This window comes from Spodoptera frugiperda, chromosome 12 (assembly GCF_023101765.2).
Source record: "Spodoptera frugiperda isolate SF20-4 chromosome 12, AGI-APGP_CSIRO_Sfru_2.0, whole genome shotgun sequence".
In the NCBI taxonomy this organism is placed as follows: domain Eukaryota; kingdom Metazoa; phylum Arthropoda; class Insecta; order Lepidoptera; family Noctuidae; genus Spodoptera; species Spodoptera frugiperda.
This window is the reverse complement of record NC_064223.1, coordinates 2,945,444-2,968,856: the sequence shown is the minus strand read 5'-3', so window position 1 is coordinate 2,968,856 and position 23,413 is coordinate 2,945,444. Positions and strand designations below refer to the sequence as shown.

The 23,413-nt window shown below is 37.0% G+C and overlaps 1 protein-coding gene across 8 annotated transcripts in view; it reads left to right on the top strand.

Moving 5' to 3' along the window:
• Window positions 1-22,060, top strand: part of LOC118262448 (rab GTPase-activating protein 1-like) — a 37,621-nt gene extending 15,561 nt beyond the window's left edge. For 6 of the 8 annotated variants that reach the window (XM_035573797.2, XM_035573795.2, XM_035573799.2 and 3 more), the window contains 19 exons: window positions 7,063-7,244; window positions 7,564-7,689; window positions 7,979-8,077; window positions 8,666-8,826; window positions 9,297-9,399; window positions 9,799-9,961; window positions 10,481-10,571; window positions 11,041-11,185; window positions 11,558-11,746; window positions 12,105-12,230; window positions 12,566-12,676; window positions 12,979-13,109; window positions 15,505-15,626; window positions 15,720-15,823; window positions 16,099-16,209; window positions 16,295-16,355; window positions 16,633-16,763; window positions 17,361-17,454; window positions 18,403-22,060. In XM_035573797.2, the coding sequence (XP_035429690.2) occupies window positions 7,063-7,244; window positions 7,564-7,689; window positions 7,979-8,077; window positions 8,666-8,826; window positions 9,297-9,399; window positions 9,799-9,961; window positions 10,481-10,571; window positions 11,041-11,185; window positions 11,558-11,746; window positions 12,105-12,230; window positions 12,566-12,676; window positions 12,979-13,109; window positions 15,505-15,626; window positions 15,720-15,823; window positions 16,099-16,209; window positions 16,295-16,355; window positions 16,633-16,763; window positions 17,361-17,454; window positions 18,403-18,707 (2,555 nt within the window). In that variant the 3' untranslated portion in view covers window positions 18,708-22,060. Of the gene's footprint in view, window positions 1-7,062; window positions 7,245-7,563; window positions 7,690-7,978; window positions 8,078-8,665; window positions 8,827-9,296; window positions 9,400-9,798; window positions 9,962-10,480; window positions 10,572-11,040; window positions 11,186-11,557; window positions 11,747-12,104; window positions 12,231-12,565; window positions 12,677-12,978; window positions 13,110-15,504; window positions 15,627-15,719; window positions 15,824-16,098; window positions 16,210-16,294; window positions 16,356-16,632; window positions 16,764-17,360; window positions 17,455-17,923; window positions 17,960-18,402 lie in introns of all 8 variants that reach the window. The other 2 variants (XM_035573798.2, XM_035573796.2) reach the window with 2 other exon arrangements.
• Window positions 22,061-23,413: the final 1,353 nt, after the last annotated feature.

The window sequence follows — 23,413 nt, the reverse complement described above, 5'->3', positions numbered from 1 at the left end:
TATCTTAAGGGTTTATGATATTTAAATATAAGTTTAAATCTCCAACCCGTATTAAACAAGGGTGATTAATGCTCAAACCTTCTCCTTGTGAGAAGAGGCATTTGGTCAGCAGTGGCCACTTATAGACTGATGATGATGATAGCCGGAAATGGCTATTCAAACTCAAAATGTCTAAACTGTGATTCACTCAAAATATGTACTATAAAATATGCACTGCAAATACTATATCTGTATATAATCCTCACAACAAATAAAACCGCATAATATCAAAAGCAGCACACGAATTTAATTCAAACTGTTGTATAACTCACGTGTCTCTGTCTATTTGTTAGGATTTGTTGTGATACTTTATTGCCATTACGAGTGTGCCTAATGTCGTGACGATACGTTATTATTGTGTGCGTGTGTGTGTGTAGAGGAAATAATTGGGCACAGTACTCGTCGCACATCGCATGAGTAGCGTTGTACACGAAATATTTGTTCAGTGTGTAGTTTTGGTGATATTAAGTTATACGTGATCTTCTGTATGTGTTTTAAAACTTATTATTCTTAGTTCAATCAAATAGAGATTGAGGTTTGAGGGCTTAGTACGAGTCTATTCTACGTTTAATGAGATCGAAACGAGATTGGACGGCTCCAATGAACCAACCAATCAAAGCGATTTATCTCTTTCAACGTAAAGTGAACTTAATAAGACCTCAGCAGTGTTGTGTGTTTGCCAATACATTGATTTATTAAGGCAGAATTGAATGGTGAAAATAATTTGTATCGTTTAAAGTTTAGTGTTATGTGACTGTGCCATACGTATTGGTATATGAAAACTGCTAGCCATATGAGAAAATAATTTGTATCGTTTGGGCGATTATAACCTTTTTAGGTATCTCATTAATAAACCAATAAACCAGTAAAATCTTAATCAATTAACTTTTTTAATAAAACAAAATACATGATTTATTTTTTCGTTATCCTGAGGCCGTCGCACCATATCCACGACACATCATCTCAACTACGCCCCTTCAGCGACGTAAGCGAACTATTAACTCAAGGATATTATGACGTTGTCATCATTACTTACAACTGCAACCGGAATCCAATATATGGCAATGTATTACGATACATTGTCCTGTATACGCACGGGCACAATAGCCATCACAAATTCATCCACATAAATATTCTATATTCGATGTATTTCCCCCTACATTGTTAAGACAAAACTTATTCATTTATATACAAAAGATTTATTAACAAAAGTGGTTCACCTACTGACTGGGAAACAATCACACTTGTATCTTGTATTTCCATGTTTGTTAAGCAAAGCGTGGGTGCACGATGTCTAACTGGCAGATCACGTCTCCGCCTACCAGTCTGTTTTTCATAGTTGTTTAAGTAAACTCGAGGTAGTGGTGACATTTCTACCGTATATTTGTGATTATTTATTGAAATAGTTTTGCTGGCGATTTTATTCTCGTGGAAATGTGAAAACGTTTAATTCTAGTGACAATTCTCTATCTATATCTGTGAAAGAGTATCAAAATTTTAATGGTGAAAGTGAAATTTAAAGGATTAAATACCAGTATCAGTTCTCTCCCATAAATTCTCGGTTAATTAGAAATTCTATACCTCTCTCCATAGAAATTTCATCAAAATCTGTTTAGTAATTTATCACAAAAGTGAAGTATAAAGTTTAAAAAATTAAGGTTCAGTATCAGTGCTCTCCCATAAATTCGCGGTATATTTAACTGATATTTTTTTTGTTTATTATATATGTTATATGTTTTGAGCTACATATCTTTTAGTTAGTGAAAATCGAAGCATTGTGGAACTAACCAAATTAAGTTGGATATTGTCAAAAACGTTGAAGAAAAATACTGAACTGTACCCTTAGTACGAGTTTGTTTTACATTTAAAGTAATCGAAACGAGAGCGCGTTCAGCGCTCTGATTGGCCGGCTCGTATAAACCAACCAATCAGAGTGCAGAACACGCTCTTGTTTAACGTAAAGCAAACTCTTAAAGGGTAGTGTTATAATTTCGGCTGTTTATTTACACACATTACGAGAGCACCGTCCTGTTGATTGATAAAGCAGATACGACGCGAAGTGTGCTCTACAAAATAAACAAATGATAATTATAGAAGTAGAGTAATTAATTGCTTGCTTATATGAGTTAGTCTGACGTTGGATAGCCAAATGTGCGGTGTTTAAGTATTTTTTTAAAATATAATTAGTGTTTCAGAAGTTAAAAGTTTAGAACACCAGAGACAAAAAAGAGCGTGTTGTGTTCGGGATATTTATTAAATAATTTAGGTGTGTATATTATTAAAAACGAATTCAATTTGTATGTGTGTGAAAAGGAATCTTGCAACAAAATTTTGAAGCAAATATCTTCAACCGATTGAGCTGAAATTTAATTTCATTTCTAGTTTGCATGACTATAAATTCAAATAAGTATAAAGTTTTTATTTAGGAAACTGTAGCATTTGTTATATTTTCAAATTGAAAAATACAGTTTATTTAGTAATAATTAATTCTAATTCGAACTATTTCTGTCCTTATGAGGAAAACAGTTATCCATTTTCAACATACAATTTAATATAACACATAAAACAATATTGCACATTTATTGTTTATTAAATAATTTATTCAACATGCAATGCAGGCATTCCTTTCCTGAATACCTACTGACATTGTTTACATGTTTACTATTGATAAGTATGCGATAACCTAAAAAAACATTATGTTTTGTGACTACTTGTTTTTTTTAAATACTATATTTTTTTGTGAAACCTTAACTGGTAATAGATCTGTTGCATATAGCACTACTAAATGCAGATTAGCTTAAACTAATTTATTATAAGTTTAATTAATTATTTTTGTAATTGACAAATCTTCTCTATAATATAAAAATAAGTCGGGTTTTAACTCCAGAACGCACGAACCGATTTCCATGGTTTTGCATTCGTTGGAAAGGTCTCGGGCTCCGTGAGATTTATAAAGAAAATTTAGGAAAAAATCAAGAGAAAAGCAGGTAAACAAGGAAAATCATTGGTGGCTAAACGGAGTTCGCCGGGTTTGCTAGTCGTTTTATAAAAACTTGACTAAAAGTATATATTACTAACATATGAGCTGTCGTCGGCGGTATTTCCGAACTGATACGACCTTCAAACCTTCAAGAAAAGAGCATACACCTTTTTAAAAAAAAGGCCGGCAACGCACCTGTGACTCCTCTGGTGTTGCGGGTGTCCATGGGCGGCGCTGATCGCTTACCATCAGGTGACTCGTTTGCTCGTTTGCCTCCTATTCCATAAAAATATATATATATACAAGAGAATGTGACCTTTTACTTGTCCATATTATCGTGTAAAAAACAATGCATCATAGAAGATATTTTTACAATATCCTTTATCTCATACTGATAAGACGGAAAGTCACTTAATTCACTAGAAATAGTGAATTACAGCTCTCCTTGGAAAAGATCGAACATTTTACATTTTACAGAAGATAGAACAACATCAAATATATTTTTGACTCAAATGTCTGTTCAGTCATCGGTAGAATTGTATCCAGATAACGGCTCACGTATTATATTACTAGTGGCTTATTCTGATACATTTCTCTTTTATATGTATGTAAATAGTTTTTTTGTTATGTCTAATTATAATCAGTCGAGACTAACAACAAGGGTTTAAATAAATTTATCCTAAGTTCGAAAAATCCCTGATCCGGAGCTGCGGACTACCTAGCGGTTTTACCGGGGCTACGGTTCAAAAAGCAACAATAGGAACGGGGTGGTTTTTAGTCAGTAGAGTCCTCACACTCCCTCTCGCCTCGCTAAAGGCGGGAGAAGTCATTGGATATTTTCCCCCCTTAAAAAGTCCATAAAATCAGTTCAGAATGTCCTCAACTTATTGCATTTTCTAAGACAAATTGCAATAGACATCTCACCACTTAATAAAACACGAATTAACCCCAGATTAGTTTTCGGTCAAAATTTTACCGATATTTCCGTAATATCGATCGTGTGACGTCATTAAAGTCGGTGGACTTGAACGTCTGTCCCCTCAAGGCTGCCCGATGACCCGGTTGACGCGCCACCGGACGCGAGGCTAGGGCCTTCACTTATATTTTTGTTATTAGTTCACTCGGCGACGACGATTCATTACACCGTCTGTATAAGAAGCCACCGTAACCGTCAAAATATGATATGAAAGAGTTGGTTTTTGCAGGGCTCGTGTAGATGATGTAGCTTAATGATGTATAATAAATATAGTTATTTGTGTACCTACCCATATAAAATCTTTTACTTTTCTGCAACGTCACGCCTTTTTATCCCCGAAGGGGTAGGCAGAGGTGCTCATTACGACACGTAATGTCCGTATACCTACACCCACTTTTCACCGTTTGTGTTATAAGTCCCTTTTCTTAAATCTTTTACTTTTCATAAACAAAAATATGAAAACACAACGTATTCATATTCCTTCTTTGCCCATCCAGCCTGTACATATTACAGAATAAAATAAAACCCCATATACATTAATATTAAAACTGAAAAATGTGGGCTAAAGTTCACAGAAATCGATGCACTAAATTGTTTGACAATGTCGTGCCTACATCGCAGGTTATGACTCAGAATATGATTGCCGTCTGATTTGTTCGTTATCAACTCGATTGGTACGTTCGCGGGTTTCTGTTGTTCATTTACTCTCTTGTTTCAGTGGAAAACGCTTGTATTCTGTTGTTTTTTTAATTGTAAATTAAAATATACCTTATTGTGAGACTAATTTGGTAGGAATTTGCTTTATAAGGATTGTTTTTATTGTGATTTTTAGTGAGTAGGTACATTATAGTGGGTGTTTGTTTGTGTTGTGTATTTTGAGCACATCTCTTTGTGTGTTGTTTGAATAAATTCAGGTACAAATTAATTCTAGTTACTAGGATATATAGTGTTTATGACAGCTTAGTATCTTAAACTATTATTGTGCTTTTTGGGAGTACTTCATACAGTGTTTGTGTTGTGAATTTTGAGTGTATCTCTTCGTATTATTGTTTGAGTACTTAAAGGTACAAATAATTTATTAACTTAGATAAATAATGTTTAATACAGCTTAATGTCTAAAACCTTAATTTTAATGAAGTTTCCATAAATTGTAGGCAAACAAAAATTGATTTGTCCAATTAGTCACCTAATTAATTAACCTTGATAGGTACGTTGGTTCTAGTAAAATATTTTAGTTAGCCATAGTCTAGCCTCTATCTGGTTTCCGCCCACTCACTCGATACGCGTCGATAATAGTTACTAAATACAGTAAATACTAACACATGGTATTAATCATCTCTCATTGTATGGGTCGCCCTTCTGTACAAGGACAGTTTAGTCAGTGTTATATTTATCAACCATTTTAGGTCACACTTTTTAACATGTAATTATGATTTAATATTTCTCTATATGTCACTATTCTCTGTAGATACATTTTCCACAGCAGCACAAATGTGTAACACATAGTAAATAGTCTTGTTTGTTTATGTCCTTCTCCTACTAATATTGAAAATGCATTGCTGTATGTGCGTTTGTCCTCTTACACGCAAAACTACTGAACGGATTTGGATGAAATGTAACACAGATGTAGGTTATAGACCCAAATAACACATAAGCAACTCTGATAGCACAAGTGAAACAACATGCAGAATTTATAGTGACGTTACAAATTTTATTATAAGGATAACATTATGACTTAGTATTTGGGTCTGCATTATGAGCTCATAGCTCGAGTGATACGGCGTCTGCATAGTAATAAAACTTGAGTAACAGTGTTAGCGATCTACTTAGCAAGTTATTACATTTCCAGTCAGGCGATGAGTGAGCTCAATCATTCGGTTATTTATTAGGTATCGTGAAATTCTGTATAAAAAGGTCTTATAAAAGAGAAGTAGCTTGTAATCTTAATGCAGTACAAAATATATTGATTAAATAGCATATTGGAACGTTTCAGTCAGTCTCTCCTCTCATTCATGCGCCATTATATCGTAATTTGATTAATTAGGTAAAGGAATTTAGGTATTTCCGAACCGATACGACCTTCAAACCTTCAAGAAAAGAGCCTACTCCTTTTTAAAAGCCGGCAACGCACCTGTGTCTCCTCTGGTATTGCGGGTGTCCATGGGTGTGGAGCTGATCGCTTACCATCAGGTGAACAGTCTGCTCGTTTGCCTCCAATTCCATAAATAAAGGAATAATTCATATTGTCTCATCTGGTTGCATTTTAACACACCAAATATTATTTTTCCGTACTAAAAATTTAAATTTACAATACCTATCTCTCTTTTACCTATCAGCTGACTCCTCCTGACCTCTGACCAAAGTCAGATTATGCTCTTGCTCACATTACAACCTCTACACTATCATCGAGTTGTGTAATATATTTCCCTAACGGTCAAGCAGAGCTCGCGATAACATTGTTATTGTTTACCCAACCGAGGTCAAATGATGCGACCTCATATATTGAGGAGGTTTTACGTCAATTAGGAACACTTTTCAATTTATTCTAATAAGACTGAAGTTTTATGACGTTCATATTCATTTGTTTATATTGGTGTATGTTCTTCATTGTTGGAACTGTTGTGAAATGAATTCGTATAGTAATATTCCACTTGCCCGATACGAAGCTGTGGACAACGTAACAGGTTACCGGGGCTCCGGCTCAAAGCAGGAAATGGAACGGGGTGGTTTTTAGTCAGTAAGAATCTGACACTCCCTCTCGCCTCACCCAAGGCGGGAGATGCCATAAGATCACGTTCCCCCTTACAAAAAAAAAAAACATTCATCTTTTTTAACTCTAAAGAGGTTGAATGCCTACTTATGTTACTACTCTGTATTTTTGTGGTTGCAAGTATTTTCAGTCTTCTTACATAGTTCATTTTGACCGATATGTAACTTAGACTCTGATAATTATGACATATTGTGCCTTATTCTTAGCCTCTGAACGTTAAGATCACATCCATATAATGGATATAATTTAGGAGATGAAGAAAATTTATGTAATAAAATAATTCTTTCTTTTTTCCAGGTTGTTTCGCCAAAGCATTTGAGCGTATCCCCCGCTCGATGGCGTCATCCCTGGTGGGTGACCTGAGCGCTGCGCCCTCAATGACCGGCTCGCTCACTGAAGGCACCGGACCCGCAGTACCACCGATGCAACTGATGCACGTACTTGAATGTACCGTGGATATCAAAGAGACTGACGCGAAGGTAAAATTTGATTTAGGTACTTTCTTATTATATTGACCGTCGACTTTTCACCGGCAATGTTTTATGCTTAGATATGAGGATGTAAATGAATAAACATATCGCATCTTCGGTAAAACAAGCGCAAGTGCTAATATTAATATTTTTCAGGACGGACGTTTTAAGATTTTAATAGATTTTATAGGCACTTTGGCATATTTAATTCATTTTCGGAAATTTTAGCACTTCGGCCCTTGTCTTACCGAAGGTGCGATATTATCTTTATTCTGTGGGTTATTATTCAAATATCATTATGTTAAAAAAATGTGTTTCCTTTTTCCAGGGTACATTCAGCCATGTGCCGAAAGAGCGTCTCGGCTTCAAGCTGCGCGGTGGCATAGACAAACAAGTGACCATCAATGTGAAACAGGTCACCAACAACATACAGCCAGAGTCTGATGACCCACAGGTTAGATTTTATTATTATTGACTAAATTTGTATTAGTAAGTTTTACAACTCACTACTGTCGAAGTACTTAATATCATGTATTTAATTTTCCAAAAAAATAAAACACTTTTCACTAGTAGTACCTACACCATGTAAACAGTACCAAAACCATATATGTCAACAATAAGTATTGGAATGTGATTTTAAATCTTTTGAACAATTTCAAACTAGTCCTGTATTTTTTTTTTCTTATTACCTGGCGATATGGGATATAGACTTTTTTTATTTATATGTAATCTTTATTTTCCAGTCAACCTACACCGGTGGATTGTACATCGAACGCTGCTTCGGTATTCTCCTTGCTCCAGGTAGGAGCGTGAAGCATTCAGACATGAGGTTGCTGGAGATGGTAAGTGTCATTTATATCCACATATTTTTTTACCCATATTACTAAGAAATAGAGTGTAACAATCATAACAAAAGACCTTTGGAACAAACGTCTGTGTTCACAAAGTTTAAACAGATTTTATTTAAATGTTGTATCTTACTTACCTTTTTTTTTAGAAATGTTTTCCGTACACTAGGTACACGTTTTCTCCTGTGTTTTGGGTGCCTTTACAAACATACGATTTCATAATACATGTTACATGTTTTGAAACTTACGCTAATATTTCTTTAAAACTAGACTATGGAATGCAAAAGTTAAAACTTCAATCTGAGTGTTCAAAAAAATTATTTCGTTACTATCCACTTCTATAGTAACGAAATAGAAGTGCACGGTTGGTGTGGTGGCTGGGCAACTGGCTGCTGCGCAACGGGTAGCCGATTCGATTCCCGCACGGAGCAACACTTTGTGTGATCCACAAATTGTTGTTTCGGGTGTGGGTGTCATGTGTATGTGAACTTGTATGTTTGTAAACACACCTACGACAGAGAAGAAAATACTAGTGTGGGACAACGTTAAAAAAAATGGTTCAATATTTCATGACGTTTATAGGTCAGTGGATCGTCAGGCGGGTCTGGTTGTTCAGTATGCGCGCTGTGGAACGCCGGGGAGTCTGCCTTGGCCGCGTTCAACGTAGCCAGCGGGGACGGCGCGCCCGCGTACATGTCACTCGCATTGGATCTGGTCATCAGGGGGATACCTGACCCTTTGAGGTGGGTTTCTTAGTTTAAATGTTAGCTTTAGATATTTTTTTTATGGTATAAGCCGGTAAACGTGCAGACGGATCACTTGTTGGTAAGCAATCATCGCCGCCCATGGACACCCGAAACACTAGGCACGGATCACCTGATGGTAAGCAATGGACACCCGAAACACTAGAGGCGTTACAAGTGCGCTATCGGCCTGTTTGGGGAAAGGAATTTAAGGGTTTTGTTAGGTAATCGAGGGAATAGGAATATTGGGAAGTAATCAAATATTCGATTAACAGTTAGTTATATAATTAATTTGCTGCATACCTTATACAGTATACCCATGTAGCTATTGTTAGGGTTGCAATTGTTCAACATAACGTCACTTTGCCTTTTAAATCTCAAAGAATAAATAGTAGATACGTATTATTATGTATTGAGATTTTTTATAGCTAAACTTTTTCCTCATGTCTCATTTGTTATTCTATTCACAGACTAGTAATCGAGACTCCAGTCAAGATATTCCCGCCTACTGAACGGTTCTGGTATTACTCGAAGAGGCCACTCGTTCAACAGTTTTATATTAATCTGAAAGAGGTAAGATCCACTAGTCAATCTAAACAAACAAATCTTTTCTACTTCTAATATTAACTGGCTATTTCCGCATGGTATTGCCGGCTCTGCTCGACTCCTATTGGTCGTAACGTGATTTTTGGTGCCTTTAAACCTTCCTTGGATAAATGCACTATCCAACACAAAGAATTATTTAATTCGGATCAGTAGTCCCGGAGATTAGCGCGTTCAAACAAACCCTTTAGCTTTACATTATAGGATATCATAATATTTATTTATTTCATTTTACAGAAGGCTTACAGACTAACAAATAAAAAGTAATATTAAAATATTATACTAACAATAGATAGCTAATTACAAGCCTCCACTATTACTATTCCTAATATAATATTACTATAATTAAAACTACATATATCGTTTCAGTCTGTAGACACACTGGGCCAGCTCCAGTACGAGGTGGCCAGTATCGAGACGTCAGACGAGTTGGACAGGTCTCGCTTGAACCTGCCACTGTCTCTGTCAAGTCTCTTGCCGTCACCGCTGTCCAGTGCGCCCGCACCGCCCTCGCCGTCTGAGCCTGATTCTGGTAAGTGCTTTAAAATATACAAACGAAATTATTAATTACAGGTGATTAGATAACTAGACTTTCTAACTATTTTATTCAATACTGTTATCGAAATGTCAAAAACGATACTTTTATATGAACTTTTGTAGATCGTTTAAGATCGTAGTCATCAAATTCTTGAGTCAAATATTGTACTTGTTTCTCAAAATTTTGCTAGAAAGTTTAAATAATTATATATAATCCTCAAATTAATGAATTATAAATAGACTGATAGATAGAGGGTATTATTGTATGGAAATGTTATCTTAGAAACTATTCAATTATACAGGACCCTGACACTTCTGCCAATCATTTACATGAAAAAACATGAATCGAAAAAATTTGAATTTTGACGTTCAAAAGTGCCTTCCTGGTCTAATTGAAATAAATAATTTTGACTTTGACTTTGAAATCTAATAATAATTAAGTAAATAGAATTTACAGAAGAATTAAAACAATTAAATGTGATTGTAATGTAAATGTTATGTATGATATTTACAGATGGCGACGAACCACTTCTGAGTGGGACGGGTGAAGTGTCCAAAGACTGCGGCGAAGATGTGCTCGTCAATTGGGCTCAAGTACTGAGGAGGTAAGAGCTACGACTACTTCCTTTGTCACTGTACTCCACTGAGATGGGTGTTATCCTTACCCTGAGCATTTTTGTATGTAGTACACAGTTATTGTATGTAGTAGACACAAGAGACAATCCAACTTACGCGACGTCTTGTGTGAGCGATCTAGAAGCGAACGCGACGCGGTGTGGTGCCACGCAAATCAACGCGATGCGGTGTGACTAAACCAATTGATCGCTTACCGCATCCCACGTGCAGCTGATCACGTAGACCACGTCAATAGATTTCGACAGTTTGTTCTTTTCGCGCTGCAGTACAACGTTTCGCGTTCGCTTCCAGATCGCTCATGCAAGACGTCGCATTAGAGTTACCTGACAGTTAAACGATCACAATGAATAGCTCCTAAACAGTCAACTGTTGCATTAAATATAGTCAATTCCTACACTTTCATGAACATAATAAACTTATTATATTGTTGGTTCACAGCTGGACAGGCCCTCGACCACGCGCATTAAATCACTTAGTACGTGTCGGAGTACCTGAAGCTCTACGCGGCGAGGTATGGCTCCGTTTGGCTGGAGTCGACCAGAACGACAAGCTCATGGAGACTTATAGGACGCTTATTAGCAAGGTAGGTAATACATTTATTAGTTAACTCTTAGAAAGTTAACTAGCAATAATTAGGCATCATTACGGGACTGGCATAATAATGGAAATAAAACTTTGAGCATGTTTAGTCTTCTAACTAAATTATAAGTTTGATATGGCCACTCCACCATAATCGAGTTATGTTGTAGTATGTAATTAATACTCATCATTTCTATTCAAGAATAGAGGGCCTTAGCCCAATAGCGAGTACCCTCATAATAAACAAAATTCCGTACAACACAGTAAGTTCCGTAAATACAGTTTTTTTGGTACCTACTGAAATCTTGTGTTACTACTGTCTTTCACTTCTTACGTATGTTTAAACATTAACTAAACATACCGCTCATCTTCCCAGGACTGTCCCTTCGAGGCAGTGATCCAGCGCGACATAGCGCGTACGTTCCCCGCACACGACTTCTTCCGCGAGGCGGGCGGCCTGGGCCAGGACTCACTGCTGCGGATGGCGCGGGCATACGCCGTGTATGACCACGAGGTCGGATACTGCCAGGGACTCAGCTTCTTGGCTGCTACCTTGCTTTTACATGTGAGTATTTAGAATGTAAAAGGAATATAATTGCAACTCTGCTGATTAATTAATAAAAATAAATGTGTTATTTGAGACGTGTGTCAAAAAATATAGGGTATAGATCACCCTCACATTTAGCAGTGGGGGGATCCTTAACTGAAAGGTGTCCTATCATATTGGATAATGTGGTTCCGTAATTTTGAGCTGAATGAAGACATATTGTGAGAGAATATTTAAGTAGGATGTCAAAAATTTAAGTGAATTATTAAGCAATCTAAATATAGAATATACACATTTCAGTTTGTTCTCGCTATAAACAATGTTTTTATTACGATTAATTACTGTCTGCTAATGGATTTCTTTACTTTATTTGTAGATGCCAGAAGAGCAAGCGTTCTGTCTACTAGTCCGGCTTATGTACGGATACGGTCTACGTGAACTGTACAAGGACGGGTTCGAAGCTCTCTACATGAGGCTGCATCAACTCGACAGGTTAATGGAGGTGAGTGTCTTGCTGATTTTAGAAGAGAGTGAAATAGCAGTTTATATTTTTCTTCAAGTAACAACCAACCTTATTATGTTGACAATACGATTAAAAATAGAATAAAATACTGTTAAAAAGATTTTAGTCTCTTAAAAATTGCTGATCTTAGAAGAGAGTGAAATAGTGAAGTTTATACTTTTCTTCAAGTAACAATCAACCTTATCATATTGACAATACGATTAAGAATAGAATAAAATACTGTCCAAAAACAAGTTTGTAGTCTCTTAAAAACTACACTTAAAAATGAGCCTTATTTTCAAGAGAATAAATATATTATTTTGTTTGTATTTTAGGAGCAACTAACGGACTTGCGCGCTCACTTCCAAGAGCTGGGCGTCGAGCCACACATGTTCGCGTCGCAGTGGTTCCTTACCGTGTTCACTGCGCGTTTCCCTCTGCCCTTGGTAAGTTGATATTTAATACTAAGATATAGACATACTACTCAAAGTTCTAGTTCGAATAGAATTTTTGGTCAATGTATTAGTATGTAATGTAAATTACATAGTATATCTTTTGACATAGTCTCTGTTTGTCCACTGATCCGTACCGTACGGAACGCATCATCACAATGTCTCCTTACGATGCGAGCGATGACGTCATAAAGAATGCGTGCGATGCGTATGATACGTACGGTCTGTGGACGCTTACCTTATATCAGCTTCCTTACACCAAAAAGAGATTTCGTCATGGTATGTTACATTTCTAGGTATACCACATCCTGGACGTGTTCCTGCTGCAAGGCATCGACACCCTGTTCCAAGTGGCGCTGGCGCTACTGTCCCGCTCGCGCAAGGATCTGTTGCAGCACGACTTCGAAGGGGTACTCAAGTACTTTAGGTATGGTATTTTAGGGAACAGCGAGTAAAGTTCCCTAAGAAAAGGAGGATCCTCCGACCAGGCGAGGTGATCAGCCTGGCGGGCTTTCTGCCCTACTGTTGTTCGTTGGGATTTTCTATCCGTGTTAATTCGCATGTAAACTTCATATGTGCGATGCAGGATATTTGTGACGTCATCCGTTGATTTGCTCGTCGATAGTCTATGTGCGACATCTGTCATCTGTCAACTGTCACTTGTCAGTGTCGCCACATCACTCCCCCCCAAGACCGGAGGTCGATCCTGTTGAGACGGCTGTCGATGCTTGAGATGAGCGGTGCCAGAGCCAGTGTAGAATGTCCCTTAGTTCCAGTGAGTCGGAACTGTGCCACTGAATGCCCAGTGACTCGGGTGAGCGGTGCAGGGTGATACTCCAGTGAGTCGGAGTAGTGAAGCTCGCAGTGTCCCACGGTGAGTCGGGGAATAGATGCTGCGAGGGTAGGTGCGTAGTGGCTGGCGTCTGCGTTGACGGGAGGAAGACGTCCTCAGACCGTGTGCAGAGTGCTGTGCCTAGACGCTGATGAGGCCGTAGGGAAGAACCAGGCTGCATATCTTCGATGTAGCGTGTGGTGGTCCCTGATGAGGCCGAGGATGCTGGTTGGCTGCGACTTGATTACCGCTCAGCGGAGAAGTGATGGGTGAGGGAGATGGCGATAAGGATGACGGTGCTGATCTGCTCCGTGAAGGTTGGTTTCAATCACGTCGGGGTCACCACTTTTAGGGAACAGAGAGTAAAGTTCCCTAAGAAAAGGAGGATCCTCCGACCAGGCGAGGTGATCAGCCTGGCGGGCTTTCTGCCCTACTGTTGTTCGTTGGGATTTTCTATCCGTGTTAATTCGCATGTAAACTTCATATGTGCGATGCAGGATATTTGTGACGTCATCCGTTGATTTGCTCGTCGATAGTCTATGTGCGACATCTGTCATCTGTCAACTGTCACTTGTCAGTGTCGCCACATCACTCCCCCCCAAGACCGGAGGTCGATCCTGTTGAGACGGCTGTCGATGCTTGAGATGAGCGGTGCCAGAGCCAGTGTAGAATGTCCCTTAGTTCCAGTGAGTCGGAACTGTGCCACTGAATGCCCAGTGACTCGGGTGAGCGGTGCAGGGTGATACTCCAGTGAGTCGGAGTAGTGAAGCTCGCAGTGTCCCACGGTGAGTCGGGGAATAGATGCTGCGAGGGTAGGTGCGTAGTGGCTGGCGTCTGCGTTGACGGGAGGAAGACGTCCTCAGACCGTGTGCAGAGTGCTGTGCCTAGACGCTGATGAGGCCGTAGGGAAGAACCAGGCTGCATATCTTCGATGTAGCGTGTGGTGGTCCCTGATGAGGCCGAGGATGCTGGTTGGCTGCGACTTGATTACCGCTCAGCGGAGAAGTGATGGGTGAGGGAGATGGCGATAAGGATGACGGTGCTGATCTGCTCCGTGAAGGTTGGTTTCAATCACGTCGGGGTCACCACTTTAGGGAACAGCGAGTAAAGTTCCCTAAGAAAAGGAGGATCCTCCGACCAGGCGAGGTGATCAGCCTGGCGGGCTTTCTGCCCTACTGTTGTTCGTTGGGATTTTCTATCCGTGTTAATTCGCATGTAAACTTCATATGTGCGATGCAGGATATTTGTGACGTCATCCGTTGATTTGCTCGTCGATAGTCTATGTGCGACATCTGTCATCTGTCAACTGTCACTTGTCAGTGTCGCCACAGTATTATTCAAATATGTGTCTGCGTATCAATAACACAATATTCTAAGCTTCAAAGTTAACGAAAACATATAAAACTAAATGTGTCTTAAGGTTAATGTCATTTATAAGGAAATAATTGCCATTGATATTTAAATTGATAGAGAATAGTGTATTCCTGGTTTGATTATCCATGGTTTATTTTCACTAATGAAGACGCCATTAGAATTAAAATCTATATATTAATACGTGATGCAAAAACTTTTGGACCCCTTTTTACGAAAATTGCGCGAACGTAGGATTTGGTAGGTACACTTGTAGTTTATGTGTAGGAGAAGTGCAGAACGCTAATATTTTTCAAAAATAATGCTTATAAATTACATTAAATCAATAAATAAAACATTACACACACATGCATAGTATCTGATCGTATTTGACAAAACGTCAAAATCAATAGACATTGCGATGATATTCTGACGTCTCATATGAATAGAGTTTTATAAAAGAGTTTGTTTGAGTTTGAGTTGAATAAAAATTATCCTTGAAGGTATGTTAAGTGGTATTGTAAATTAAATCGTATATGGTCGAATTTCGACCACTAGGCGACCACTAGTTGGAAGTTAAGACATAGCCTGTATATTAATTAGAACATTCAAACCATTATTGTATTTATATTTGTTACAGAGTAACATTGCCAAAGAAGTGTCGGGCGGAAGAATCGTCTCGCCAAATTGTGAAGCTGGCGTGCAGTATTAAAGTGAAACGATTGCCCAAATACCAACAGGAGTATGAGAAATTTATTAAAGGTTAGTATCGTATAAATTCTAAATAGACATGGTTTAGTGCTAGTAAAGAAATTGTAGTTATACTTGTGACTAAAATTGTATTCTTCTTTTCAGAATCTGCTGAAAAAGAGAAAATAAACGTTGAACTCGAGAGGTTAAAGGTTATCAACACACAGTTACTACAGGAGAAAGAATTATTAGAAGCACAGTTAACTGAGGTACGTATTTGAAAACACCTAGAGGGTTTATCGGGAATCCGGCGCGAAAAGCAAGAGTAGGAATGGGGTGGTTTTTAGTTTGTAAGAGTCTTAAGTATATCTCTCGCCTAGCCCAAAAAAATTATATGTGAAAAACGTCTTTTAATTGCATGTACCTACCAACTAGCTTCAAACAAACTTCCACGAGTGATAACGAAAACGTCACTTTAAATGAAAATCTCCGTTTCTCAAGGGTATATTAATATGTTTATTAAATAATTCTTACGTGTTTATAGGCCCGTACAAATTCAGAAGAAAGTCAGAAGGAAGCGGCCCATTTCTCAGCAGTAGCGCGGGATTACCGCGAGATATGCGCCAGGCTCGACAAACAGTTACACACCATGCAGGTCAGTAAACAACTGCAAAATATCTCAACGTGCATACGATTTTGCACTTAATCTACCAACGAATTGATCCTATTTTCCTTTGCAGGACTACGTGAAGGACTGTGTCAGTTGCAGCGTCAAACTTGCGCAAAAAGATAATAAGGAAGGTAATAATAATTTAAAACTTACATAACATTTATTAATTACTTTTTCTTTTTTTTTACACTTATCCATACTGTTTGTACAGCAATTTCGTGCGCACAAATCTTAAAAACACAAAAGGTGTGGCAATTTAGGAAAATCCTCTAAAGGGCTCCGTTAACCTTCCTGAAGGAACATACATGCCAGGTTGTAGCTTCCTAGTTCCAGTAGTTTCACATGGAAGAGTTCTATTATGAATAGATTTTCCCTAGTAATATATTTTAAAAGTAAAATTTCTCGCAGAAGAACAAAAAGGCGACGACAAGGAAGGTTCAAGCGAGACAGAGGCGCGCCTTAGACAACGTGTCCGCGACCTCGAGCTGGAACTAGCGCAAGTGAAACTCGCGCACGTCCAGGCGCAGTGCAGTAATCAAGTAAGTATAGTTTTCATTACATACACATTTTGTTTTCACATTCACTATTAAATCATCACCATCATCCTTGTCACCATCATCATCATCATTACCATCCCCGTCGAACGACAGCTCGCCCCCCGCACCGGTTGGTTCCCTGCAACTCCGACGTCGTCGGTCCACTTAGCCGGAGGCCTCACCTCGCTCCGTCTTCCCGTTCGTGGTCTCCACACGTGGCCTGCCCATTGCCACTTCAGCCTGGTGAGCTATGTCGGTAAACTCTTGTTCTTTGGCGATTTTCCACATTTCGGATTTTTTCGCGCAAAGAAACCCCGAGCATAGCTCATCGCGCGCTGAGCGTCTTTCTAGGAGATCAAGTCAGGGTACTATTAAATGGGCCTTGTAATTGAAGAACATTGAATGTTAATGTTAGATTAATATACGGACCTCTGCATACCCTTTTGGTAACGGTCTTACGTTATGTTGCTTAAAAGAAAGTTAGGTAAATTAAGCTAGTCATCCAAACATCTTTGCTACCATACCATCCATCTAGTTAATAATGAAATACATTTCATAAGCATTGGAGTTCTTCCTCAAACTGCTCTTTTTGTGTTTTAGGAACTAAGTCACCAACTGACAGTCGCTCTGAACGAAGTGCAGTCAGCCGTCAACCAGAAACAGACAGTCGCACCATGGCTAGTGCGCACACTCAGTAAGTAATCTTACATTATTTTAAACTAACACACACTTATTTTGTCACACATACAGATCATTGTTTATACCATTTATTAGCAAATTTTTGTATAGGTATGCGCTTTCATAAGAATTCTCTTTTTGCGCAGTTTGCGCAACTGATTGCGCAATAGTTGCGCTACACGTCATTGTCATAATATTGTTTTCTTACTTGCGCTTCACAACTAAGACAAAAATAGGGCCATCTAATTTTCCCATTATTCATTTAATCTATCTTTATTTTGTACCTACGTTTGTCATGATTCTGTTTTTATTGCACATGTTATATACACTGTCACATAACTTTGAGTTGCTTTATTGGACTATTTTGTTGAAGAGATGTTAAACAAATTTAATTTGTCACATTTCATAAATATTTTTATGTAAACATCTCTGAAATGAAATGTCCAAGGATATGTTAAATTGTTGTCTGTTTTGCCCCATTGTAGGTCATTAACCAGACATAGCAAGTTAGCAGCGTGGAGGTGATTGCGTTCTCTTTAATATTCAATGTGCTTGTCCACACCGCTTTATGTTCGTATATCTTGTCGTAGCGAATGAAGAGCTAGAAATTAGACATGTGATTATGATAATCAATATCAATCTACAATTACAAGAGTTCCTAAGACTTGATATTATTTATTTCTTTTATATTTTTATATCTATGGTTGGTATGGGTGCATGGGTATCTTTATTAGGCTAATACTGTAAGGAATGAGCTCCGTAGAAATGGGTACCTCTGGTGTTTAACATTATTTCATGCTCTATATGTGTAGTTAAATTAACCCTCCTGTGTTACCTATATCTCGTTATTATTCTATGTTTCGCCAGGATGTCATTGCGCTATTTTATTGTAGATAAAGTTGGAAATTACGCTAAAACGTATCACAGATTTAATTAACTTTATAAAATGTTTTGTCTTTTATAGATTCCATCATGGAAGCGGCGCAAACTCGGCCGTCGTTCCAGACTTATCTCCCGAACACATCAGAACAGCCTTCGACGCCGCTGCACAGACAAGGCTCCTTCTCGACCGGACAGTCTCACAGCCATGGAAACCTCGACCGCCGCGTCTCAGAACCTTACAGCCCCGACGTCGTGCGGAGGAAGAAAGACCTTAACGCATCGAAACGACACTCCCTACTCGTCGAGTCCAACCTCTCTAAAGACACCAAAGAGATCAATCGGCGGAGCCATGACGTCACCATCGTGAAAAACCTCTCAATGGGTTGACACTAACGCTCACAGACCCCGGTTAGTACGATATTATCATTATACTATGTTTCGTATTATTTCGGTGTGAGAGGTTGTATTCAAGGAAACGTTTGTTGTATGACGCGCTGAGCTACAAGTGTACAGTTTGCGACGCAAGTTATATCGGATAATGCACTGCAACATGTATACGCGGCGTGTGAATGTGCACATAACATAACTAGTCATAATGTAATATAATCGAGCACGTTATCGTTTACCGATTCGATAGTATTCTAGATGTATTGGTTACCTTACCAGTGTGTACTCTATAAATGACGCTGTTTGCACTACCATTCCACTAAGTAAATTTATTGTATATGAATGAATCTCTTAAAGACATTATCAGCCATCTTGACATTTTGATATTTATTGTATGCCCCAATTATAGTATCATGATATTAATTGTATTACATATTGTTAAATTCTAATGATTTTCTGCGCTTTAATGCTCACGCTATATTGAGTGCCTTCCGGTTTAGGTTAAGTGATATTTAGGCATCATATTTATTATTGATATCTTTCAGTATTTCGTTCATTACGTGCACTACATATTTAATGCGACATATCAGAAGGAAAGCAATACAAAGAAACATCAGTAAAATCATTGAATAGTAATTAGTGTGGCGAGAACAAAAGTATAAAATATCTCATACAAATTTAAGTACTGATATAATATTTGCAAGAAAGCGTTTGTTTAAAGATATCAGCAATTGGCCACATAAATAGTATTTCATTGAGTTTTAAAGATTGCATAGTGTCTAAATATAGACATATTTGAGGTTCCTTCTAAGCCCTCAACTAAAGCAATCAGTTCCAATATGTATTTATCTTCACTGATTTGTTTTTATATACTAAGGACTTGTTTCACAATGTCTGGATAGCCGCTATGTATCAGATAATTTTAAATTAAGAACGTAATTTGTATGCACTATCTGTCACATAAGTTTATCGGGCACTTATATGAAGGTGGTAAAACATGCGCTAAATAAAGTGTTTTAAATTCCCAATTACGATTGCACCATTGTGTCTTTATAATATTGTTTGAAGCCACTTTATGCCACGCATTGTAATCTCAACTCACTGCCGACTTCAAATAAGAGGAGCTTGATATGCTTTTCTGAGCTACACTTGTCGAATGCTGTGATAAAAATGAAATGGTGTGGTTTAACAAAAGACTAAGGAGAAATACATAAACATGGGGTTTAGAAAGCATTTGAGGGACCCAAAGAAGTGATCGATATTATTATTATTTGGTTGTCCTTTATTGAATTCTTATGGATATTTAATTTAATTTAAACATTTATTATAAATGATGATTATTTGTTTTAAATTATTATTTGATATCGTAGATTAACTGACGTGTTTAAATAGAAATTATATTGAAAACAAAGGTATAATAATTATTAAATGAATACCTGTAAGTGAAAGAGTATAATCTATTTTACTGAAACATATAATAACCATTGTTAAAGGCTTTGTAAGATTTCCTCTTATAGGAAATTAATATAGCTTGAATAATTTTTGAACTGCCTAATGAATGCCGGAATTTGGTTCTTGATTTCTTAGTATATTAGATGAAACTAATTGATTGACTAATCTTATAAACCTTGTATTTCGGACATAAGTATACAAATTGTGTATCACGATGACACGTAACTGCCATAGAATAATTGTATAAATGTTGAGAAAAAAAATATTGCCTTTGAATTATTTTTGACGACTATGTGCTTGTAGACGAGCTAAAAATACTTAGTACGAGTTTTGCTTTACGTTTTACGAAATCGAGAGTGCATTACGCGCTCTGATTGGTTGGTACTGTAGCTAGCGAATCAGAGCTAACGCGTTCTCGTTTCAATTTCGTGAAACCTAAAACAAACTCGTACTAAGGGTATACTGACTGTCTGTAATCAATTTAAAACCCATAAAAAGGCAATGTGTGACTTTGAATTTTTTTATTGTATTTATTTTCATTTAATTGAAGGCGGGCCTTCGAAGTATTAAACGCATTCTCATTACATCATGTTCATCTTTACGTCGTTTTTATCTGTAAATAAATGTTTATTTAAAAAAACGATAGTGTAATGAAAGGAAATTATTACACTGCTTTTTGATATGAATAAAATGTGAAGTAATATTTTGGACGGAGCTAATGTGAATCTTTGTTAGAATTTAAATCATTTATGCGGTAACAATATATTGCTCCCTGGCTATGTGACATGTCTGTGTAGTGTATACTAACAAAAAATAAGGGAATATAGAAATCCCTCTTTAAAATATTAATAATGTCTCTTATATGTTATTTTCCTAAACCGTACCTGTATCTTATGAAAAATGTATTATTTTACTTATAATTTTAATGCTAGCTCGTAAGGCTTTTCAAAGATATTACCAACATACAAATATCACTTTGATTGACAATAATGTTTCGATGTCACTAATATGTATGTATTTATGTTGATATTTTGCTGTTTTTCTATGTAAAGTGTTGGCGCATGTGATCTAAACTTATGATTGGTATAGAAGTAATTCTTATGTTTCTTTGACATCGCATTTTGTGAATAAAGTATTTAGATATGTAAATAATATTATGAATATTTGTTTGTTAGAACTTGTCTGATTTGTAGACTAATTGGAAGGATCAAAACTCTAACAAATTCTCTGTTTTATAAAGGATTAGAATAGTTAAATGACGTATATTGTGCAGACTATTTGTTGGGCGATTCGTGGCTCATGCCTGGTATATAAAGGTTATTTTCAAGGCTTATGTGAACATGTGTTAATAGTCTGAATGTTAAAGTTGAACCTCCATGCCATATAATCCCGTTCCAACATTATTATATAATATAGAGTTGCCTCATCCACGTCTTATTGTACAGAATTACTTTGATCTCTATTTTAATTATTATTATTATATAACTAATCGTATAATATTCAATTAATATATATTTAATTGCTTATTATTGAAGAAGACTTGTTTATATATTTGACACGGCTTTGTTACAACACCCTATGAATTTTATCTATAACTACAATTACTTAGTCAAACTATTTTGTGATAATTTAATCGAGTCGACAATAAACGTGTAAAAGTAAGAAAATATTAAAAAAGAACGTTTGTTGTCGGCTTCTATCGCCATAATTAATCTGTACGTATAAACAGCTGCTTAGCATTGTTGTAGAAGATTATGTTCTATTAGAGATGTAGTAATAACTAACAGCTTTATAAATATCGCCAATATCATTAGATAGTGATGCAAAGTTTAGAGTGAATTGTAATCGCTGACAAATGTTGTTTTAGTCTGTCATTTATGGAAATAAACATTTTACAAAGATTCTCTGTTTTATTTATATTTTTTACTATGGATTATATTAATGGAAAAGCCTACAATCGTTGCTGAACAGAGGCTTTATTATTTGCCTCAGAAAAATACAGGCATAATATTTTCACCTTTCTGAACTTTATGCGTTCTAGTGACATCTTTTGACGAATAGCAAAGTATGGTTTACGTCTTTATAACATAGATGGCGTTGGCGATACATGTACTGTCAAACTATGTAGTTTCTTGACGAGATTGGACTTTATCGCGCCACCTAGTGTTGAGTAGTAAAAGTATAATTTTAATGTTGTGAGAATAGATGTCACTAGTTGAATATCTACAAAAACTAATTAATTGTTATCGGGCTATACTGAAGAAGTGCTTATTTTATAAGTTGAAACAAGATTAGAATCAGCCGTTTTTAGGATATTCATAATTACATTTTGGGGTTTTTTTATGGCAAACGAGCAGACGGCTCACCTGATGGTAAGCAATCAGCGCCGTCCATGTAAACCCACAACACCAGAGGAGTCACTGTCTCAGACCAGACCTAAGTTCTTCATCAATAAGTGATATCAACTCCATCAATAACGGTACTTACGTAGGTACTGTACGTACTTCAGAGGGGTTATGAAAATTTCGTTTGATTAGGTAAGTAAAAAAACCGCTAGGCCGTTCAAATTTATTTTGAATACCAATACCTAGCAAAGAACAACCGGAATGCTTTTAAAAATACACAATTAGTAAGTAAGAAGTGTGAGTATCGTAAACCGGGTTCGCACGTCGGGGCAGCCAGCGTGTCTGACGCAAATCTCTAGATAATAAACACACTCTTATTTTCAGACAACGCTCAAATCGAGACACTTTTGATTAACCGCCGAGAGCAGTATATTTTTAGAGGAGTTCAGCTTTGAGCGTTTGTTTGAACGCTCAATGTAATAAAGCTTCATAATTTTTTATTGACGATGCACACGTTTTTATTATACCTAATCTTAGATCTGAGATGTGAGTAGTGTTGTGTAGTACGAATAAAATATGAACAGGTTTTGTGTATGCTACGTGCAAATTATGGTGGTATAAACTTTGGTTTAGGTAGTATAAATTGGTGGTAAATTAAAATGTAAACTGTAACTGTAGTTACCTACCATCATAACGTGCAGTAAGCTAGAAAATAAGGGGCTTAAATATATAAAAACGAGACGCACCTATTTATCTTATATTTACCTATAATCTCTACTAAAGCAATGGATAACAGTTTTATAAATCAACTAGCTTCTGCCAACGGCTTCATTCGTGGTCCGGTTGGATAAAAAGTGGCTGATGTGTTATTCCAGACCATATTTTACCCCTATTTCAAATTTCATTCCG